At 40.5% G+C, this 19,030-nt stretch overlaps 1 protein-coding gene across 2 annotated transcripts in view; it reads right to left on the bottom strand.

Annotated features, from left to right (window-relative positions):
• efna3a (ephrin-A3a) overlaps nucleotides 1–2,391 on the bottom strand; it is a 72,008-nt gene extending 69,617 nt beyond the window's left edge. The window contains exon 1 of one of the 2 annotated variants that reach the window (XM_065948260.1): nucleotides 1,822–2,391. In XM_065948260.1, coding sequence (XP_065804332.1) covers nucleotides 1,822–1,852 — 31 coding nt within the window. In that variant the 5' untranslated portion in view covers nucleotides 1,853–2,391. The remainder of the gene's footprint in view (nucleotides 1–1,821) is intronic. The other variant, XM_065948261.1, reaches the window with a different exon arrangement.
• Nucleotides 2,392–19,030: the final 16,639 nt, after the last annotated feature.

Below are 19,030 nucleotides of genomic sequence, written 5' to 3'. Positions count from 1 at the left end.
GAGCTGCATTGTTGAACAAGTGAGGCCCTTCTGGAGGCTCTCAATGCATGTAGACAGAGTGCTGGAGAAAGTGGCTCTGAGCCTGAGGCCTTTTTTTAAAGCTTGATGGCCATCAGTATTCTTGCCGTAGCCTCTGAGGATTTGTCTGCTACCTGCAAACTGGGTCAATTTTTGCATTATTTTAGAGATTTGTATCTCGCTGTGGATAGAGGAGAGGTTTTCACACAAGCAACCAGAAGGACTCACACCTGCACTTTGTCTCTCTCTCTCTCGCTCGCTCACCCCTTTTCTCCGTTTCCCTCCCAGCCTCACAATATTCTGAATTCATTAATGTGAGGACATATTTGTTATTTCCACACATTGATGACAGTTTAAAGCCACAAAAAGTGTTAGAAAATGACTGCCTTACACTAACTATGATGTGAAATCATTTTAGACATAGCAAACTAAAGACTAATTAAAATTGATACATAGGATTACTAATTACAACATGTAAAAACACCATCATTTTTTAAATGCAAGTAATTCTCAGTGAATGCTTTTCCTATTCATGTCAAAATTATGGAATTAATAGTCATGAATCTGAAATAGTAATGAATGTGACTCTGCTATTCATGCATTAATAATGATGAGGAAGTGTCAGTGCTGTAGCACCACCTTGGACATTTCTATCAGCTTTTACCTTGAGGAAACCCTCAAATATTTAACACCCACATACAATCAAATAACTTCTATACAATTTGTAATTCTAATCCTCAACTGTGGAGCCTTGGAGGTGAATGAGGGACCAGGAGCAGATGGGGGGGCGGTAATGAGATGCAGAAAACAGGGAATTGAGGGGGACAGGCCGGCTGGTGACAGAAAAAATAAGAGAGGGAGGAAGAAAATAACCAAGTATGAGATAGAGAGACGCGATAGGAGAGGAATCGCGTCTGAGGTGAATACAAATGGACAGAGGAGGAAGAACACAGAGAGAAGAAGAGGAGGGGGGGTGCGGGCAAAGAGGGGGAGGTTGTGTGAGGAGAGGAGATAAAAAGAATGTGAGAAAGATGGATTCACTGTTGGCTAATGAGAAGACAAAGGCAGGAGAATCCACATCAATTTCTGCCCCACAGCAAGCCGGCTTTATGGCTCACAGGTAGAGAGAGTGAGGGGGGGTTGGGGGGGGGGGGGGGTGCCTGGGGAAGCTTACCTGAGCTAAGCAGCCTTCCTGTTGAAGGTGGAGTAGGCTCAGGTAGCCTATGTGTGTGAATACATCAATGTGTGGATGTATGTGTGGCCAACATAATGTGTATACATGTGGATTCTCCAGCAGATTCAGGGAAGTTTGAGCTGTGTGTGATGTATTAGTGCAGAATAGGATGATGGACAACAGAAGAAGTGAAAGTAGGGTAAATGAAAAGATGACTGCTTAAATGAGTCATTATCGTGAAACAGCAGATGGACTAAATGTGGGATAGAGATGAAATATTGATATGGTAAGCACTCTGCATGCAGGGCTGAAAGAGGGAACACTGTAGAAACAGCTCTGTTACTGTAACTGAATGAATAATGGAAAAGAAACAGACATTTTCCAAAATATTAACGAGATTAAATTAGGTATAAATGAGACATTTGTGATGGATGTCAGTGAGGAAATGACTGATTGTTTGAGGGGGTTTTATGAGTTTCGGCGGTGCTTCAAAGGCTTCATGTTAAGAACAAAAGAAACGCGCCGCTGTATGCTCACTGTCTTTAAAGCAAGTTAGCAGCACAGGTGCGCATCAACAAACACAAAGGCAAGTCAATTTCAAGAAAACCACGGAAGGAAAAGCAACTTACAGGAGGTTGGAGCTGTTCCAGTACACCGCATGCCGGTCGTTGGCTCTTGTCAGGTTTAAGTTTGTAAGCACCAGCGTGACGAGGCTGAGAGAAAACGTTGCGAGAGCCATAATCCCTCCGGAGCCGTGGGTCCCCTCTCTCTTCCGTCCTTCCTTCTGTCCCAGACGACGTGTCGTTCACAACATCCCCCAAAAAACGTCTTTTTAAGTTTCCTGTTACCTTAACAACAGAAGGAATCAGGACGACTTGAGAGAGGGTACGCGTTCCTCAACTCAAAACCCATCGCAGCGAAACCCATCTGGACATCTTCACTAGTGAACTTCTTTCTTGAAACTGGACTTTGTAAGTCACTCCTTCATTTGTTTGGCTTCGTTAAAAAACGAACGAAAAGGCAAAGAAAGGCTCCACATTCACAGACTGACTGAGCAGATGTCGGTGTTTTGTTGGTTGGTCTTCTCACAGCTTTTCAGCCGCTTGGTCTCCGTTGAAAAGGTTTGTGTACCTGCAGCTCCCCTCTCATCTTCTTCATCAAGCAGCAGCAGCAGCAGCAGCAGCGGCCACACGCTGCGCCTGCGCACAACGCTACACGCCCGCCCACGAGACCGTCTCTGCTGCCCCGCCCCCTCAAAACATGCACCGTGTGCGTTTGTGTATATGTTTGTGTTAGTGTGTGTGCATTTAAGAAACAGTATGGAGGAAATGTTCATCTCTTTATGATGTGACCACTTATATTTACTTAAAATGGTCATATTATGCTTTTTCTGGTTTTATATGCTCTTTAGTGTGTTTTCCAAGTGTCCTGTGCATGTTTAGGCACATTAGTAGAGGAACTTGGGCCCCTAAAAATTGAGAGACCCCTACCCGAGGTAGAACAAAGCACAACCATATTTTTTCATAACTTCACCATGCCTAGTTTATGAAACGGATAGTTGTATAAAAATATTTTACTGCAAAATAACTTTTTTTGGATGTTTTATGCATCTTACCAAAAAACGAAAATAGGTCAAATTAGGGCTTCTCCAAAAGGGACAGCTCTTGCCTTATCACATGTATCTCTGGGAATCAGAATCAGAATTTCACAAAATTTGGACAGGGTGTTCACAGATAGTTATTAGTTACAATTATGCAATTAATAATTCGTTTTTATCAATACCATTTTCAATTTTTGAATTTTTCACACTTAAACACACATGTAGTTTAGGCGGAAATTGAAAATTGAAACAAAAATTCAAAAGGTATGTATATCAAAGTCTGTCATTTTTTAAGTAAGGACACCAAACATTAAAATATGTAATTTTTATCTTCTTTAGACTGTTATCTAAACATAAAAGCAAGGTAAAAAAAAAAAACAGTCTAAAAAAGATAAAAATTACATATTTTAATGTTTGTTGTCCTTACTTAAAAAATGACAGACTTTGATATACATACCTTTTGAATTTTTGTTTCAATTTTCAACATACTCACACATACTCCGTGCGCGCCGCGGTCCGTCAGCGCCACGGTTTTGCTCCGTCAGACGGCTCGCGCCCATTCACACTGGATCCGTTTCTGGGACGTCAGCGCAGCGGAGCGCAACCATGACACATCACAGGAGAACTACAAGATCCCGCGGGAATAAAGAGAAAAACATGCAAACAACATGTTGCTTTGTCTTTCTGAGGATGCATTGTTGTTAATTCGGATCCTGTTTTGAGGTAATGTTGATAAAGTGATGAAAAATACGATCGCGAGTCCGTATATTGTGTTTTATTTTGAAATTAACCGGATGTTCTGTGCGTTTCCTTGTCTGACTTCCTGTCCGGGCTGTCATATTCTGTCCAGCTTGACGCGTGACTGCAGCGTACTCCGGCGAAAATAAACTCGATGCGTTTTTGAAACGGAGCAGAGCGCAGTGCCGTCGGTGGCACGCTCCAGAGACGGACCGCAGCGCGCCCTGTGTGAACACAATGATTGACTAGAGTGGAAGCTAAGTACAACGTAGTGCGCGGTACTGACGGACCGCGGCGCGCACGGAGTATGTGTGAATTGGGCTTTAGACAGAGAGTCAGAAGCGAGCCGGTGCATGGAGCGGCAGTACATGAAAACAGACACTTTTTTAACTTTAGCTGTTGTGAACATACTTTAGTAGGTACATAGATTAAATTTACGAACCCCAAAAAGGGCATAATATGTTCTCTTTAAAAAGGGCTTATCAAAAGGGTTTAAGTCAGATCATTAGAAAGAATTAGGTTTGTAAGAAAGAGCGATTTAGATGTATAGCATAGGTTAAATTTATTAACAGAAGTTCCCTTTCAGGTTTATATGTGATTAAGCTTGGAATACACAAAAAAGCCTTGAAACATCATACAGCATGTGATATGACTCATAATCACAAACCATTATTATTTAATTAGCGGCACACTGTTAAAACATCTTCAGTTAAAAACAGAATATACAAAGCTTTTTGATTACAGACTACAAATGAATTGAATATTAAATGAGAAACTAATGTGATGTTGGTGCAGAGTAATAATAATTGCCTGGGGAGGTTGAATTATGCCCACTTTCTTGTCTAGATGAATTGGTCAATTCACAACCACAAAGGTCTAAACTGTTGGTTTAAAAAAACAACAACACTGCTTAGTGAGTCTTAGTTCACCAAAGTCAGACTTCATGTCAAGTCATAGTTAGACTGTTTGGATGTGTCATTCATCCTTTGCTTGTGTAGAATGCAAGTAAATAGGAGGCTAACATTTATCAAACTCACCAAGGTGTGATGGTCTGTACTACATTACAACCTCAAGAGTCCTTATTTACAAAGAATATATTTTCATCTCAGGACCTATATTTCTTTGGTGCTCAAACCATTTTGGAACTTCTCAGATTGCTTCAGCCTGCAGCTTTGACATGGCAGTAATAGCTAGTATAATCCTTTGGGGCAATTACAGGCAAGCAAGATCATTGTCTTGCCATGAATGGGCTCAGATTGTAGAAGTGTCTGAAAACATCAAGAAGAGGATCCTAATACATTTGAACAAAGAAGGTGAAGTCCTGCTCTTTAATGTATTCGGTGAGTTGACTTGTTGAAGGAATAAGACAGGGACAAATATTTCATGTCCAGGACTTGCTTTCTTTGCACACAAAATGGACATTGGTTCCTAAACAGCTACGATCTGGGTTTAGTATAAAAATGCCTTGTGTGGTGATCAGTGAAATATTTGGCGCTTACATCACATCTTAATTCTCATGAGGGCATCCCTGGCTCCATGCCTATCTGTAAGATATCGATGCTTGATGCTCAAACTGATATAGGGCTTAATCTGTTTGCCAGATCTACAAGAGCATGTCTTCATGTGTAAGTTCTGTTGTTTTGGGTCTTTAGGGGTTTGGCTTAAAGGATGAGCATTTAGGGTACTTTAGTTTCACTATTCAACAGTGGTGAAGGGTTAAGTTATGAATTAGGATTCAGATTAAAAGTTTAATAGTGGCAGTGGATGAACATCAAATGAATAGTAATAAATCACATGTGAGAGTGTGTGTGTGTGTGTGTGTGTGTGTGTGTGTGTGTGTGTGTGTGTGTGTGTGTGTGTGTGTGTGTGTGTGTGTGTGTGTGTGTGCGTCTTTAACAGTGAAATACAGACAGTGGGGGAGTGTAAAATTTTTAAGACTTTAATTAACCTGTTTAATTTGGCCGGTGGTGGTTTAACCACTCTATCTAGCCTTACAGCAGCCCGCTGTATTAATGGCTCAGTTAATTCCAAATATTAAGCATTAGCCTCGGTTTGATTAACTCTTCCAATTTCATATCTTGTAATAGTGTCCCTTTTGGAGAGCATATCAGTGGTATTCACACCCATAAATGTGCCTGTAGACGCCGTTTCTGAAACTTTAGCCTAGTGCTCAAAACATTAATCTGGATGACCTCAGATGAAAAACGAACATTCATTACATTTCCTTGCCGAGTCCCTGAAGGTCAAAGTCACACTTCTTTGAGAGAAAAAGAAGAAGCAGCTGAGTCGGTTGTAGATCTGCTGCCTACTACTTCCTCTCATTCATACACACTGTGTCTAGTTTGCTCTTGTTTGCTCTCCCTCACTCCTTGCTTTCTCTGTTGTTTTTTGTCAGAGATGACGCCTCTCTTGAGTGCCCTCCAGGCATGTTGCCGTGGCGACCGGAGTAACGGGGTGGATGAAAGAGCAAGTACCATCACTTTTTTTAAACTCTGTCCCACCACCTATCTGTGCGGCTCCACTGGATCACTCGCCTCCATCCGCTCCGACATTTGTCATCCTTTTTGTCGCCTCTCGTGCACTCAGGAGGAAAGTGCTGCACATCAGGAGCATATTCCCTCCATTTCTTCATAAACTGATGATCTCTCGCTTCCTGGTGCATGCACAGACCACGCAGTGCCAATGAAAGTGAGATGGAAATATAGAGAGTGACATTTAATATGTTTCCCGGACTCGTCTTGCACCCAGCAGAGGCGCAGATGCATATTTATGGCATGCTTTGTGTGCATGAGTGTGTATTCTGAACATGTGGCTGAGTGAGTGAAGCTTTCCCTGTTATAAGTTATTGAACACATTTGTTCTTCCGACTTTTCGCTATGTGATGCACTGCGTATGAATGCTTATTGCCTCCTGCAGCTGCACTCATTTGGCTTCAGGCATTGGTATAGAAACAGTTACTATGGCTGTTACCTTGACTCTGTTTGTGATTAATTCATGAACAGCAGCTATGGGCATATTGATTATTCAGATAATTTGTTATCATCAATCAGTCTCAACACTTTCATATATCCTTGTAGAATAGCTATCGATTCCCTACCAACTTCATTCCCGGTGTAAGCAATATTCCTGCAGCGAATGTGTGTGTTTCTTCCTCAGCGGGATTTCTCTATTCTCCCGGCTTCTATTTGCTTTCTCTTAATTTCCTACATCTGTTCCTCTTCTTTCTCCCCTACATCTTATTCTGCAACAGCTTTAATGTTGATGGATTAAGATGAGGTTTTTCTTGATTGAGTTTAATGTCCAGTGGCGTTGTCAGTAAACAAAGATTTATTTGATTAATCAGTTCATCAAGTGAAATGTCAAACTTATATATAAAACCACTTTGTCTGTGTCTCCTTGTTCAAAAGGCTTTAGTTCAACTATTACTACTATGCAATTCCAATACCATGTATCAGTGATACCAGTATGGTGTCAGCCTCGGATCAAAAAAGCAGTATCAGGAATCAGTGACTATGCCCCTCAATGCACCCTCTGATCTCATAACCACATCAGAGGGATAGTTAATATCAGCCAATCCTTAAATTTAGGTAAATTAATATGTAAGATGTACCTAAACTTAGTTTAACAAACGGACATCCTCCAGTCCTTATTATTTTCATTCTGTGTGATTGTGTACTTATCATAATGTCATGATTTGGTCTTATGTAGTTTCAGTTTATATTTCCTGTTTTAGTAGTTCTCGTTTCCTAGCTTAGTTTCTAGTGTTTTTATTTTGGTATTTCTTATCCCAGTGTTCTAGTGTTTATCTACGTTGAGTTCTCTGTGTGTCTTCATTGTTTCATAATTTTATTTTGTAGTTGTCCTCAGTATTTCTTGTCCTGCCTCTATGTGTTTCCCTCCAGTCTTGATCGCCCTGATTGTCCTCACCTGTGTCTTGTTGGTCTCACCTGTGTCTGATTACCCCATGTCTATTTAGTCTCTCTGTGTTTCTTTCCTTCTGTGTCAGATCATTGTTGTAAGCTGTTGTGTGGCGTTTGTTGGTGTTATATGTCGGATGTAAGTTGTTGTCAGAGTTTACCAGTGTTAGTTGTTCCAGTGTGATCCCTTGTGGTTTGTGTTTTCCCTTTTTGGTTTGAACGAAGTCCTGTAAAATCTGGAATATAAGTCACACCGGTATATAAGGTAGTTGAGCTCTCAGCCTGCTGCAGGGAAAGTTGTGAGGCACAGACTCCTAGCTTGTGAGTCGCGCTGCCTGACTCCGTTGGTCACTCTTTAACTTTAATATATGACTCTTTCAATCACAAGAGAACTCCACAATGTTTATTTAAGGAACAATATACCACTGTTTTTTGTAAATGCATGATTATGACCTCGTGAGGAAGAAAATATGTGAAAAAAGTCACGCAGGCAGCCTGGCCTGTGTTGCCGTCTTTCCGTGCATAGCGTACACTCGGCTTTCAATACACAATAAATGGGAATGGGTTTTTAATCACGTCAGGTTGCAGTTAGTGGCTGCTGCCCTGCTGTAATGACGGTGCGTGTTTCAGTATTTTATACTGGTATATTGGTCGCACCGGTGTATAAGACGCAGCCAACTTTTAAGATGAAAAAAATAGGTATTAAAAGTGCATCTTCTACACCGGATTTTACAGTGAGTATTGGTTTTTGCCTTTTTTATTAAAATAAATTATTTTTGTTTGATCTGCATTTGGTTCGAGTTCATATGTTTTCAACACCCGTGACACAAAAGCTACCCACAGAAGTGAGGGATGGTTAAAACAACTGAAAGACACAAAAAAAATAGAAAGTAAAGGAAACAGAGGAAGGAAGAGAGAAAGCCGTGGGGCATGGATAGATCGAGGTTGAAGGAGGAAATAAGATTGCAGGAATCAAGGGAGAGGTAAAGAATCTTAAAAATGGCTAAAATACAAACACGGGGAAGATGGAGTGGGAGACATGGAGGCATTAGCAAAATGGAAGAAAAAAGGCCAACAGTGTTTTTTGTAATGGCCTGGTGCTGAGGAGAGTCCTGCCCTAAGCTCCAGGTGGGCCTCCGTCGTTGCGTCCCCCTCGAGTGTTGTGCTTAACCTGCCTCGCTTCAGTAAGTACCCAGCTGTGCAAATGGCTAATGTGATTGTGAAGATATAAGCCCAGGATAATGGCATCTGCCAAGCAATCAAGGACAATGTTCCTCGGCGTCAGGCAGTGATGAAAAGGGAGCGCCGGGAAATGGATGCTCGAATGAGGGCTGAGCCTTTGGGGAAGGGGAGTGATGTGTTGGTAAATGGTCGTAAAAGGACACAGGGTTGGAAGAGCAAGGAGATGAAGTGCGAGGACGATCTGTTTAGAGGGACGGAGAGGAATTAAATGGAAAAATAATGTTGGAGGTAAATTGGAATGGATTAAGGGCACGGCACTCTTTAATAAATCCAAATATGGTCAACAAAAAAGGGCACAGAAAACGTGCTTGGAAGAAAGATGTGCAGCATGTTTTTTTTTTAATGTTTTCTTGGAAAGCTTGAGCTGGTTTGGGAACTGTTGCAGGGTTTGTCCTGTAATGGAGTTTGTTTGTTAGAAACTATACAAAAACTAAATTGACTTGGTTTGAAGTCTAATCCAATCATTAATGTGATATAATTTACTCTTTACTCAACTTATTGTGAGATATATAAAAAATATTGCCATGCCTTCTCTGTTACTATTTATATTAAAGACAGATTTATGCTTGAATTGGGCTAGCTCAACGACAACTTGTTTTAGCACGCCTAAAGGGGAAATACAAACTTCTTGAACTGAAATACTGTGTGTCATCAAGTGTATCATTGTATATGTCAAAAGTGATGAAAGTAAGAATAAAGAATAAAAGTAAGTTTTGCCGGATATTCAATTCTTGTTGTCTTTTATAGCTCTATAGGGTTGCAGCCAACTCTATAGTGCTATAAGAAGTTTGTTGTAGTAAGACTGGACTTTTATGGTCCTGGATAAACTCTCACTGTTGGACTTATTGCACTAAAGTAAAATACCTTTCCATTGATTTTGATGGCTGAATAAATTATAAACATTTTTTTCAATAATATGCAATAGCCGTACCTTTTCTTAGATTCAGTGTTTTCAAGCCACCAAATGTAATGTTTCCACTTCAAACACTCTTCTCTGCTCCTTGAAGCAGAAAGTCCACTTGGTGTGTGGTTAGGAGAGACGGATAATCCAAAACACACAGAACCTTTTACCAAGGATAACGGTGTGAGAGTCTTTTGAAAAATCCAAAAGTAAAGGATCCTTTATAGTTTAAACATAACCTGTGATGGTTTCCCTGACAACGGCCAGAGGGTTATCAAAACAGACAGTAGCCACATGTAAGGTAGGAAAAAAGCAGGCACTATCATGTGCATCTGTATGACTTGCAACGGACCCAACCTTGGGTGTCCAAATGAGATTTAAAAAAAGGCTTCCTTATATGTATGGATGAGTCAATATATGACAACCTAGGTTGGGAACTCTTGTACTTTGATATTTAAACCCAACCTAAAGGATCTGCTCAGCTCACTTGGATCCTTGAGCAAGACAATATCAAATCGTACCAGGTGTCAGAATAGAAAGATTCAAAGAGAAAAGGGCCCGGCGGGTGGCCGTCTCGCCGCTATATTTATATTTTCGCCATTATCCACTTTCTCCATAGAGCCTGTTAGCATAGCTTCCAAGCAATATGGCGGACGTTAAGTTTCGTTTCTGGGAGTGAGTTCCCTCCCACCGATCTGTGATCGGTCTGTAGCGTCAGTGGTTGAAAATATGAAGAACTAGTGTTGTAGTTTCACCCTGCTAACCACAACAGCTTGCAGTGATGCAAAAATGGTCATTACCCAGTATAATGGTCATTTTGCATCACTGGAAGCTCCTTTTCAGACTTAGAAATACAAAGATTTCCCATCTCAGGGGAAAATGAGGGTGGGATGCATGACCATTCAAAAATACTACCAGGTTTCTAATGATACAAAGCTTTATGCAAATGGGAGAAGTATCCCTTTAAGTATTGGAAGGTTGTTTCTTTATGGCTATTTTATACTTTCAAAATGCAGTAAAGGACCTGTCCAGTCAGATTAGAAGTATAATATCTATTTTTATTACACCAAGTACATACAATCTCATTTTTATTCATGTTTATTTGTATTATTATGTGTAAGTTAGAGTTGTTGGCCCTTTACGATATGGTAAGTGTTGTGGGCTCACATAAAACTATAGAAATCATACAAATCATTTATGAAGTTGTTTTGGAAAGGTCTTGTTTTCTGTTAGGACTAAGAATTATCTTCCAAACCAAACCTCCTTACTACACCCAAAGTGGCTCCAAAGGTAGATGAAGGCTCATTTAACACACATGAGGTCAGCCTAATGCAAATTGTGGTCTCTACTTGGAGGACCAAGAGGCACTCAGAGGGTTAAGAAGGTGGAGGGGTGTCGAATGATAGAAAATTATGTTTTGACAGCCGGTAGGTGGTAAGGCACGGGGAACGCCGAGAATAGATGCACTTTCAATGGCATGAAATATTGAGGAGAGGAGAGAGAAAACATGAGCAGAGCAGCATGTGTCTGATGAGCAAACAAAAAGAGAAGAAAATTATTAGCATGACTGTTAGGGGAGAAGAAGATTTCTCCTCTGCACAGAACCATCATGAATCTGGAACAGAACGGTGCAGAACATTGGTGTTTTCAGAGCAGCGCTAAAATCCCCCAAAAAAGGCTGGGAATTGATATTTTTATTATAACAGTTTATAGAAGAAAGTGTTGACTCAGAATAATCAAAGAACAGAACGTTAAAAATCCCCACAATGCAATAACAAGTACCAGTATTGACAAACTTAACAGCACACTGACAGTTACAAGAATTATAAAATAAATTGCTGTGAGAATCAGGAAGACAGGAGGTGATATTTATCGCACAGTTTTTGTTTGGTTAGAGTTTTTTATTTTCTTCCCCTCACTTGGGTCTGCTCTTAGTGGAGCTCTGAGGATTTGTTTCGTGCGAAAAAGCAAACAACAGCTGAGTCAATAACCAGGCTGGAATCAGCAGCCTCCACTGACCACAGGAAGAGCAATCGATTAAGGAAGCGATTAAGTAAGCATCCCGATGTATTTAAAAAGGATTGTTTCTCTCCTCACCCTCTCTTCCTTTGTCTCTATCAGTCTTTGTTGCTGCTTGTTGGTATTTAAAGGTAGCATCACTAAAATCTTTCTAATAAGAGATCATGTTCAGTAAGCAGATTCCAGTGAGGGTGATGCAGGGCATGTGTTGTTTCACTGTACATTATTTTGCTTATCACATTCAACTTCTAAAAGACTACAGGAAAAAATATGTTGAAATGATTTCATTGATTGACTTTATTCCTTCCTTTCCTTTTACTTATTTCTTCCCCCTCGGTGGTTAAGTCATCTAATCAAGCATATCGCTACCGGAGCCAAACCAGAGTCTGAAACAATCTGTCTACTTTGCACTTAGACTCACATTAAACTTATTATTTCCACTCATGATGAAGTAAGACAAGGTGAATGGGACTTACACAGCACCTGATTACCGTTTTCTGCGTCAGTACTTTCAAAGTCTGTTGACATTTTCTTTTCTGTTGGCTAGTCCTCAAACACTGGGAATTGTATCCTATATCAGGTCCCATTTGGAGTTTATTTCATGAGCCTATACTCTAACTTTGATGATTTCCCTGGTGGACCATTGGCGTCAATGGTGCAATCAATGGATCAATCAATCTATACACAGTTGAAGAACCCGCAGAAGTTTGGGAAACCTAATGCCATCAATATAACCCTGTAAATAAAGTCTGATAATGAGGTTTAGAAGAAGACTTGCATTGTTATATTGAAGGGCTTTCTGCTTCACAGTTATTAGTTTTTATGGAATCTCTGAACACACACTTTATTACCATCTGTTATGAGAAAGCAAAAAGGGGGAGGTGCTTTAAGAAAATAGGCGGTGCTAGAAACCCCCAGCCTGATCAATGGGCTCAAATAGACTTCTCTCTGAGTGTTTCTCTGAGTTACTCTTTCAAAGTCTCCGATCAGTGCTGTGTCCAGTTTACTGCAGCGGTCGGCTTCACAGGAAAAACAGACCGTAAAATGGCATAATTGACCAATCAAAGTTGACTATTCAACACAGCCGTGTAATGATGATTAGTAATTGGCAGGAAGGTTGGCCTCACCTGTAAACACAGCTTTCCTTTCATTGTCTCTTCTCTAACTTAATGACACGTCCTGAATGGCAAAAATGTCACTTTGCATCTCATCACTGTGCCTCCCTGCAGCTCTAATGAGAAGCAGTGGAGGTAGAAGTGAACGCTGGCACAGAGGACTGACTGGCAGTGTGAATCAGAGTCAAAAGGCAGTGTTAGTCATTGCCATCACAGCCTTGGGGGTTGGCTGTAGCCTTCATGTACAGACTCCATAATACGTGAGGAGAACAGTTATTATTAGCATGGAAATGACTTGCAATATGCCGTAATAGCTTGTACAGTACATGCAGCCCTTACACTTGGATCAATGTGTGACCACTTAGCCCTCTCAGCCTTGTTATCCCTTGTCTCTATAGAAAGACTTGGCTCTGTTTTGTCAAACAATGATAATCCTTGCACGCTGCCTCCACTCACCTATCCATCTATCCTTCATCCAAAAATATACAGCCATGCTAAACCTGCTGCATCCTTGGCTATTTTTTGCCCCCCTCTTCTAAATGTTAGGTCGAAAGTTCACTCTGAAATAATGGAGCATGTGACCTTTTTCTCCGCCAGCAGAAGATATTGCTCCCGAGGAATTGGAGCATTTTGGATGAGAGGGTGCACAGAGGAGAGAAGGGTGAAGCAAAGAGCCCTGAGGGAGGAGGAGAAATGTCACAATCACTGCCGGAGCAAGGCCTGCCATGGACATCAACCTTTCCACATGAGCTTATAGATTGGAGAAGAAAAAAAAAACTAACAGATTTGTGATTTTCACTTTACATTAGGGAAATTAGGGGGTGAAAACAAGCTGGTAATCATGGGTAGTGAGGTTCAATAAACAATAGAAGTTAATGTTTGATAGTTTATATAATTTCAGGCGGAGATCAAAATGTCATCTACAGCTTGTGGGCCTTTTATAACCATGCCAGTGCTGTAGACTGCTGTTATCACCAAATGGTCTGCATGCATTAAGTCACTGTGGCTCAGCCTATCCACACAAGTGTAATGACCTGTCATACTGCACCACACTACTTCTTCATTAAACCTAATATAAACATGTCCGGTTGAGCACAATGCCTGAGCTTATCTTATTGAAGAGGTTGCAAGATAGGAAGACGCAACTCATGGAAAATGACTCGAAATAAATTTAATAATACGAACTTTATTATAAATTTAAACACTTGTCTCTTGGTGTAAATGCAACTTGTCATTCTAGTGCTTTTGAGTATTCTACACTCACACCTTTAAATCACTGTGTATGAAAGTAGCTGAGCTTGGGTGATACAGCACTGATTTATTCATTGGTGCATTTGAACTGTAGTAAAATGGGTTGTTTTGACCCAGTGTTAGTGTTATGGTGTGATCTCAACCCAGAACCCAAGGGTAAAAAATAAAACACCTGACATGTTATGTTATGCTTTTATTTTGTATTTCTGTGCTGTCTTAAGCTCAGGTCACTTAACTTCCGGTTTGAATACAAATTTGCTTTTATTTTGACAGAAAATTATGAACTTCTGAAAGATCGATGGTCACGACATTAACTTAAAAACGGAAAAAAGGAATTTTCTGAGTATCAAAAGTAAATAAAAACAGCTTAAGGGAACAGTATAAAGTGAAATGTTTGATGTCATAAGGTGGATTTTACTTTTGACTTGTCACCTAAGCTGTCAGGGAGGGGAAAATGAGCCATTCAAAGGCGCAGTGGTGTTGTTCATCACTATGGCCGTAAATAGAGGCTTCGGTAGCTTACCCAAGCCTAAAGGGACAAGACAGCATTTGATTAATTTGATTTTAAAAATTGAATGCATTAATTTCTGACCCTTAAGAAAATCAGTGTTCAGATCAACTGTTGATTCATTATTTTTTTAGTAGGTGAAATATGAAACCCTGTCTATGAATTCAAAACGACTTTCTTCCTGGTCGCCTTGTGTCTGTAGAGTACAGTATCACAGCAACACATGGCACGATGCCCAGAAGGCCTGTACTTAATGCTTAGGATTTCAATCATAAGTCCAACTGGTGCTTTGGTCACTCATCCTTTTGGCTCTGGATCAATCCCGGCTAGTGATGCCAAGGCAAGCCCTCCCGAGGTCACTGTGTCAGGCCTGACCATCTTGCACAACCTCCTGCCTGCAGGGTGGAAAGAGCTGACTGACCTAATTAGCTATTTGAATAATTGCCGTACTGTCTGGCATGTGGCTGATTTGGATATATACGAGTGTGTGAGTTTGGGAGTTGTAGCGTCTATGAAACAGGCAGTGACAGTGAGAACAGATGGTCAATGGCTGGGTGAAAATCAAACATTTTCATTGCCTATCATTCAGTGCAATGAAATAATTTAGTATGAAGCCAAAAGTAGACAAGCCTTTGGTGGCATCTTACCTGTTTACCCATGTGCAACCCTGGGTAACTTATCTGCCTGTAAGAGATTTCACTCTCAAGCATGAAATCTTTCAAAGACATCATTCAGGACAATCAAAATCAAAATGTAATAACCTATACCACTTTTAACACATGATCCAAGTTTGACTTTCATTCTCTGGGATCTTTCTGAAAACATTCAGAATGGCTTATACACCGTGTTTACATGGCTGCTATTTTGGAGTCTTGCTTAGGATGGCATGCCTGGGGCGCCTGTAGTGTGCGCACCCCATATCCAGAGGCTTTGGTCCTCCAGGCAGGTAGCCTGGGCTTGAGTTTGACCTGTGGCTCCTTTCCCGTGTGTCATTCCCCCCTTAGCAGTCTCCGCCATCAGTGTATAAATGTGTAGGTGTGGCCTACGATGTAAAAGTGTTCTGAGTAGTCAGAAGACTAGAAATGTGCTTTATAAGCTCAAGTCCATTTACCATTTACTATTTACTCTCTTTCCCCCTGATTTATGACTCTACTGTCTATTCCTACATAAAAGCCCAGAAGTTAACATTTTCATTGCTAACTTTATCATTAAATAGTTTGAATAGATACAAATATGAATGTGTTGTCATGTTTGATGTTTTACCTTAAAATGTTTTGTAATGTCATTCCAGATTCTCAACAACCATTTCCTCCAATTTGCAGATTTACTGAGATAAAATGAAAGAATAAAGATTTGTCCGTATGTTTTATATGGCTTGCAACTTGTAAGATTGACAATGAAAAGGCTTATTAGCATTCAACCTTAGGCATGATATCAGTGTAAAATGGCAACGGTTTGAATATGATGAATGGAAAGTCACCATTATACAAAGCAACTTTTGCTAGCTTAGTAGCATAGCAACTAGCTAAAATTATTTCTAGTAGCTGTGTTTTAAATCTATATGAATTTCTACAATTCCTTTATTTACAATTAAATATTGTGTTTGAAAATTAGCCCTGCTCAGCTAGCTGTAACTTGATGCTACTGTTTTAGAAAGCCTGTATCATAAGCAACTTCAGAGTATTAGAGTAGTAACTTCACACAAAATACTACCCCAAAAGTTCTGCTGTCATTGTGGTTGTTCATTCAGTAAATGCATTCAGTTCCAAACAATGCCATCATAGTGTTATAGTGGTCAACTCTTCAATCTACCACTTGGTTCATCACAGGTCAACTCTCAGCACACTCAACTAGTTGAACGGTCTTATTCCCTTTCGATACCAAATGTCAAGTTGGTTCTTCTAGATCGACCCTACAGAACTCCCAAATGGAAGGCCCGAAGTAATACCTGCCTTCATTTAAATCCCATTGTTCTGGCTTCTCCCCTGGCTCTTTTTTTTTCTTCTGTATGAGCCACATGGGGAATAAGTTGATGAAGCGAGAGCTATTTCAGAAAGCCTCACGGTTTGCTCTGCTGTAAGCACAAGGGCCAAGTGAGATGGCTCAGAGGTGTAATGTTAGTCTGTAGTCCAGTAAGGCAGAGTAATGAGCCAAGCAATCAGTGTTACTTGTTCAGTACACAAAGCTGACGTGGACGCATATGGAGTTATACAAGTCCCACGAGGGCTTTTGAGTGGAGCTACATCTGTTTTTAAAGCTGAATATTCCCACATGTATGGCAACCATCTTGGAGGAAAATGTCCTTCTGGTTCATTTTTTTCTGTTCTCTCTGATGAGAAGTAGAGTGATACTCGTACAGAGACCGTCTTCAGATTCAGATTCAGATCCAATCTTTCTATGTTTGTCTCTATTACACAGGCAGAATTAATCTTCTAAAATAAGCAGAAAGGAACTGATTTAGTGAGAATTAAGTCCCATGAGGGGTTTTGAGGAGAAACTTGTTTAGCTACATTAATGTTGAACTTCACTGCGGGATGGAGGGATGGAGAAGGTAATGGCGTTCTCTGGATTGAGGATGCCTCATTATTTGCGGTGCTGTGAACGGCATCGAAGCAGCTTATTATGATCATCAGCGCTCGATAGTGAAGATGGAGGTGATCCACTCCAGGGCTGAGGGCACAGCCATAGTGTGCTATTGATTTGGCTGTTAAGAGGTGCTTGTGTTACAAAGGGCATGCATCTCAGTCTTCCATTAGGATAATTATGCTTTCTATTGCCTTTTGCACACCTCTTTGGCCCATTGAATGAATAAAATCGCAAATAATTAAGTTGCTCTTTCGGGTTTTTTAGCAGAGCTCAAGAAATCTGAGCAGCTGTGCAAGGTTTGGCAGGTGCTAGAAGGACCAGAATAAATAGGCTACTTTCTCTGATGAGGAACACAACTGACTATCAGCTTCGAAACCTAAGTACTATAGTCATCTCTGAACAGTTCCACACATTATTAAATTGGCCCTTAAGATATTGAACTTTTTTAGAGAGTTATTCATTCTGTTTTTTTTTTAATTGGATTCAGAAGAAAAGTTCATATTTAAAAAAAATAACTTCTCAAGCTGTTTTTCCTCCTATGCTGACCATAACTGGAGAGAAACTAGAGCTGCTTTATTAATCACACACATCATATTTGATTACCTGTAGCCATTCCCTGCATGCAATCATTGTTCAAAGCATAAAGCAAATCAAAATGAATTTAAACAGAAATATTAGGAAGCAGTTAATATGTAGTTGCACTAAATTCATTGCTCGATAGCTAGTTAGGGATATTAGACGATATGTCATAGTCACACAATTCTACAATTCACTTAGCAGACGCTTTTCTCCAAAGCGAAGTACATCAGAGAGTAAGAACAACACAAGCAAGGATCTAGAAGAAAGGGAACAATGTCAGTAAGAGCAAACGATCAGCTTTGAGTCTGATTGGACACACAGGTGCTGACAGGAAGTGACCAGAGGCAAAGCACAACATTGAGGGCAGTTCTTGAGAGCTCTAATCAGTATAGAAACCATCTTATAAGTCATTGTTATCAAACAAAAACCATCGTCATTACCATCATCATCATCAATAATATGGAGACCATCATCATTAAGTTAGTAGGTATTCATGAAAGAGCTGAGTCTTTAGCTTTTTCTTAAAGGTGCAGAGGGACTCTGCAGATCCAATGGAGTTTGGAAGTTCATTCCACCACCGGGGGGGGGAAGAGGAGAAGAGTCTAGTCAGAGACTTAGGACCCTGTTGTGAAGGTTGGATCAGACGCCTTTCATTGGCAGAGCGTAGTGGGCGGGAGGGAGTGTAGATTATCAAACACAACATGTTTGATAATCACAACAACTGTTAGCATTTAGCCTTTTTCTACATAACATCTGCATTCATGGTAATACATGATACACGTGTAGCTAACTGTAATGTAAGCTAAAGTTAATGTAAGCTAGGAATGAATGACATTTGGTTTAAAGAATGATTTCACTACTCGTTTGACAAAGTGCATCAGGCCAAATTTCAGGGCAATGCAACATAATACGCTACAATAGCTACAGTTAGCATTAAGACTCGTTTTTTCTAACAAGTTGTTCCTCCTTAAACACACTCTATAGAGAAGAATGCAGCCAGCATCACACTGCAGAGGGCTTTAACCCCCTAACTTGACACAGTGCCCTCTGAACACACACTGCTTGTGGTCGTCTTCCACTCTTTTATTGGAACCTGCCAAGGGCCTTCTCCGAGGACCTGTTTTGTAGAGAACCATTCAGTATTAGCATTTTCAAAAGGGCAATCGAGTCAGCGCGTCAGAAAACAGGGAAAGGTCACCAGGTTTCCCGCCGCTTAAAACCTCCACACTCTATCAAGTTCTTGCCTTGCTGCCACGGACCTGCTTGTGCCAAATTGAGAGATTGCCCATTTTTCTCCCTGGTGACATTAAGAGGGTCATTTAGCACTCCAGCTCCGAAAACCCTGATTGGTCTGAACAAGGCCTTTTACCCCCCAAATGTGC

The sequence above is a fragment of the Labrus bergylta genome, chromosome 19, assembly GCF_963930695.1.
Source record: "Labrus bergylta chromosome 19, fLabBer1.1, whole genome shotgun sequence".
In the NCBI taxonomy this organism is placed as follows: Eukaryota; Metazoa; Chordata; class Actinopteri; order Labriformes; family Labridae; genus Labrus; species Labrus bergylta.
The sequence above is the reverse complement of the archived record's forward strand: the minus strand, read 5'-3'. Positions and strand labels throughout refer to the sequence as shown.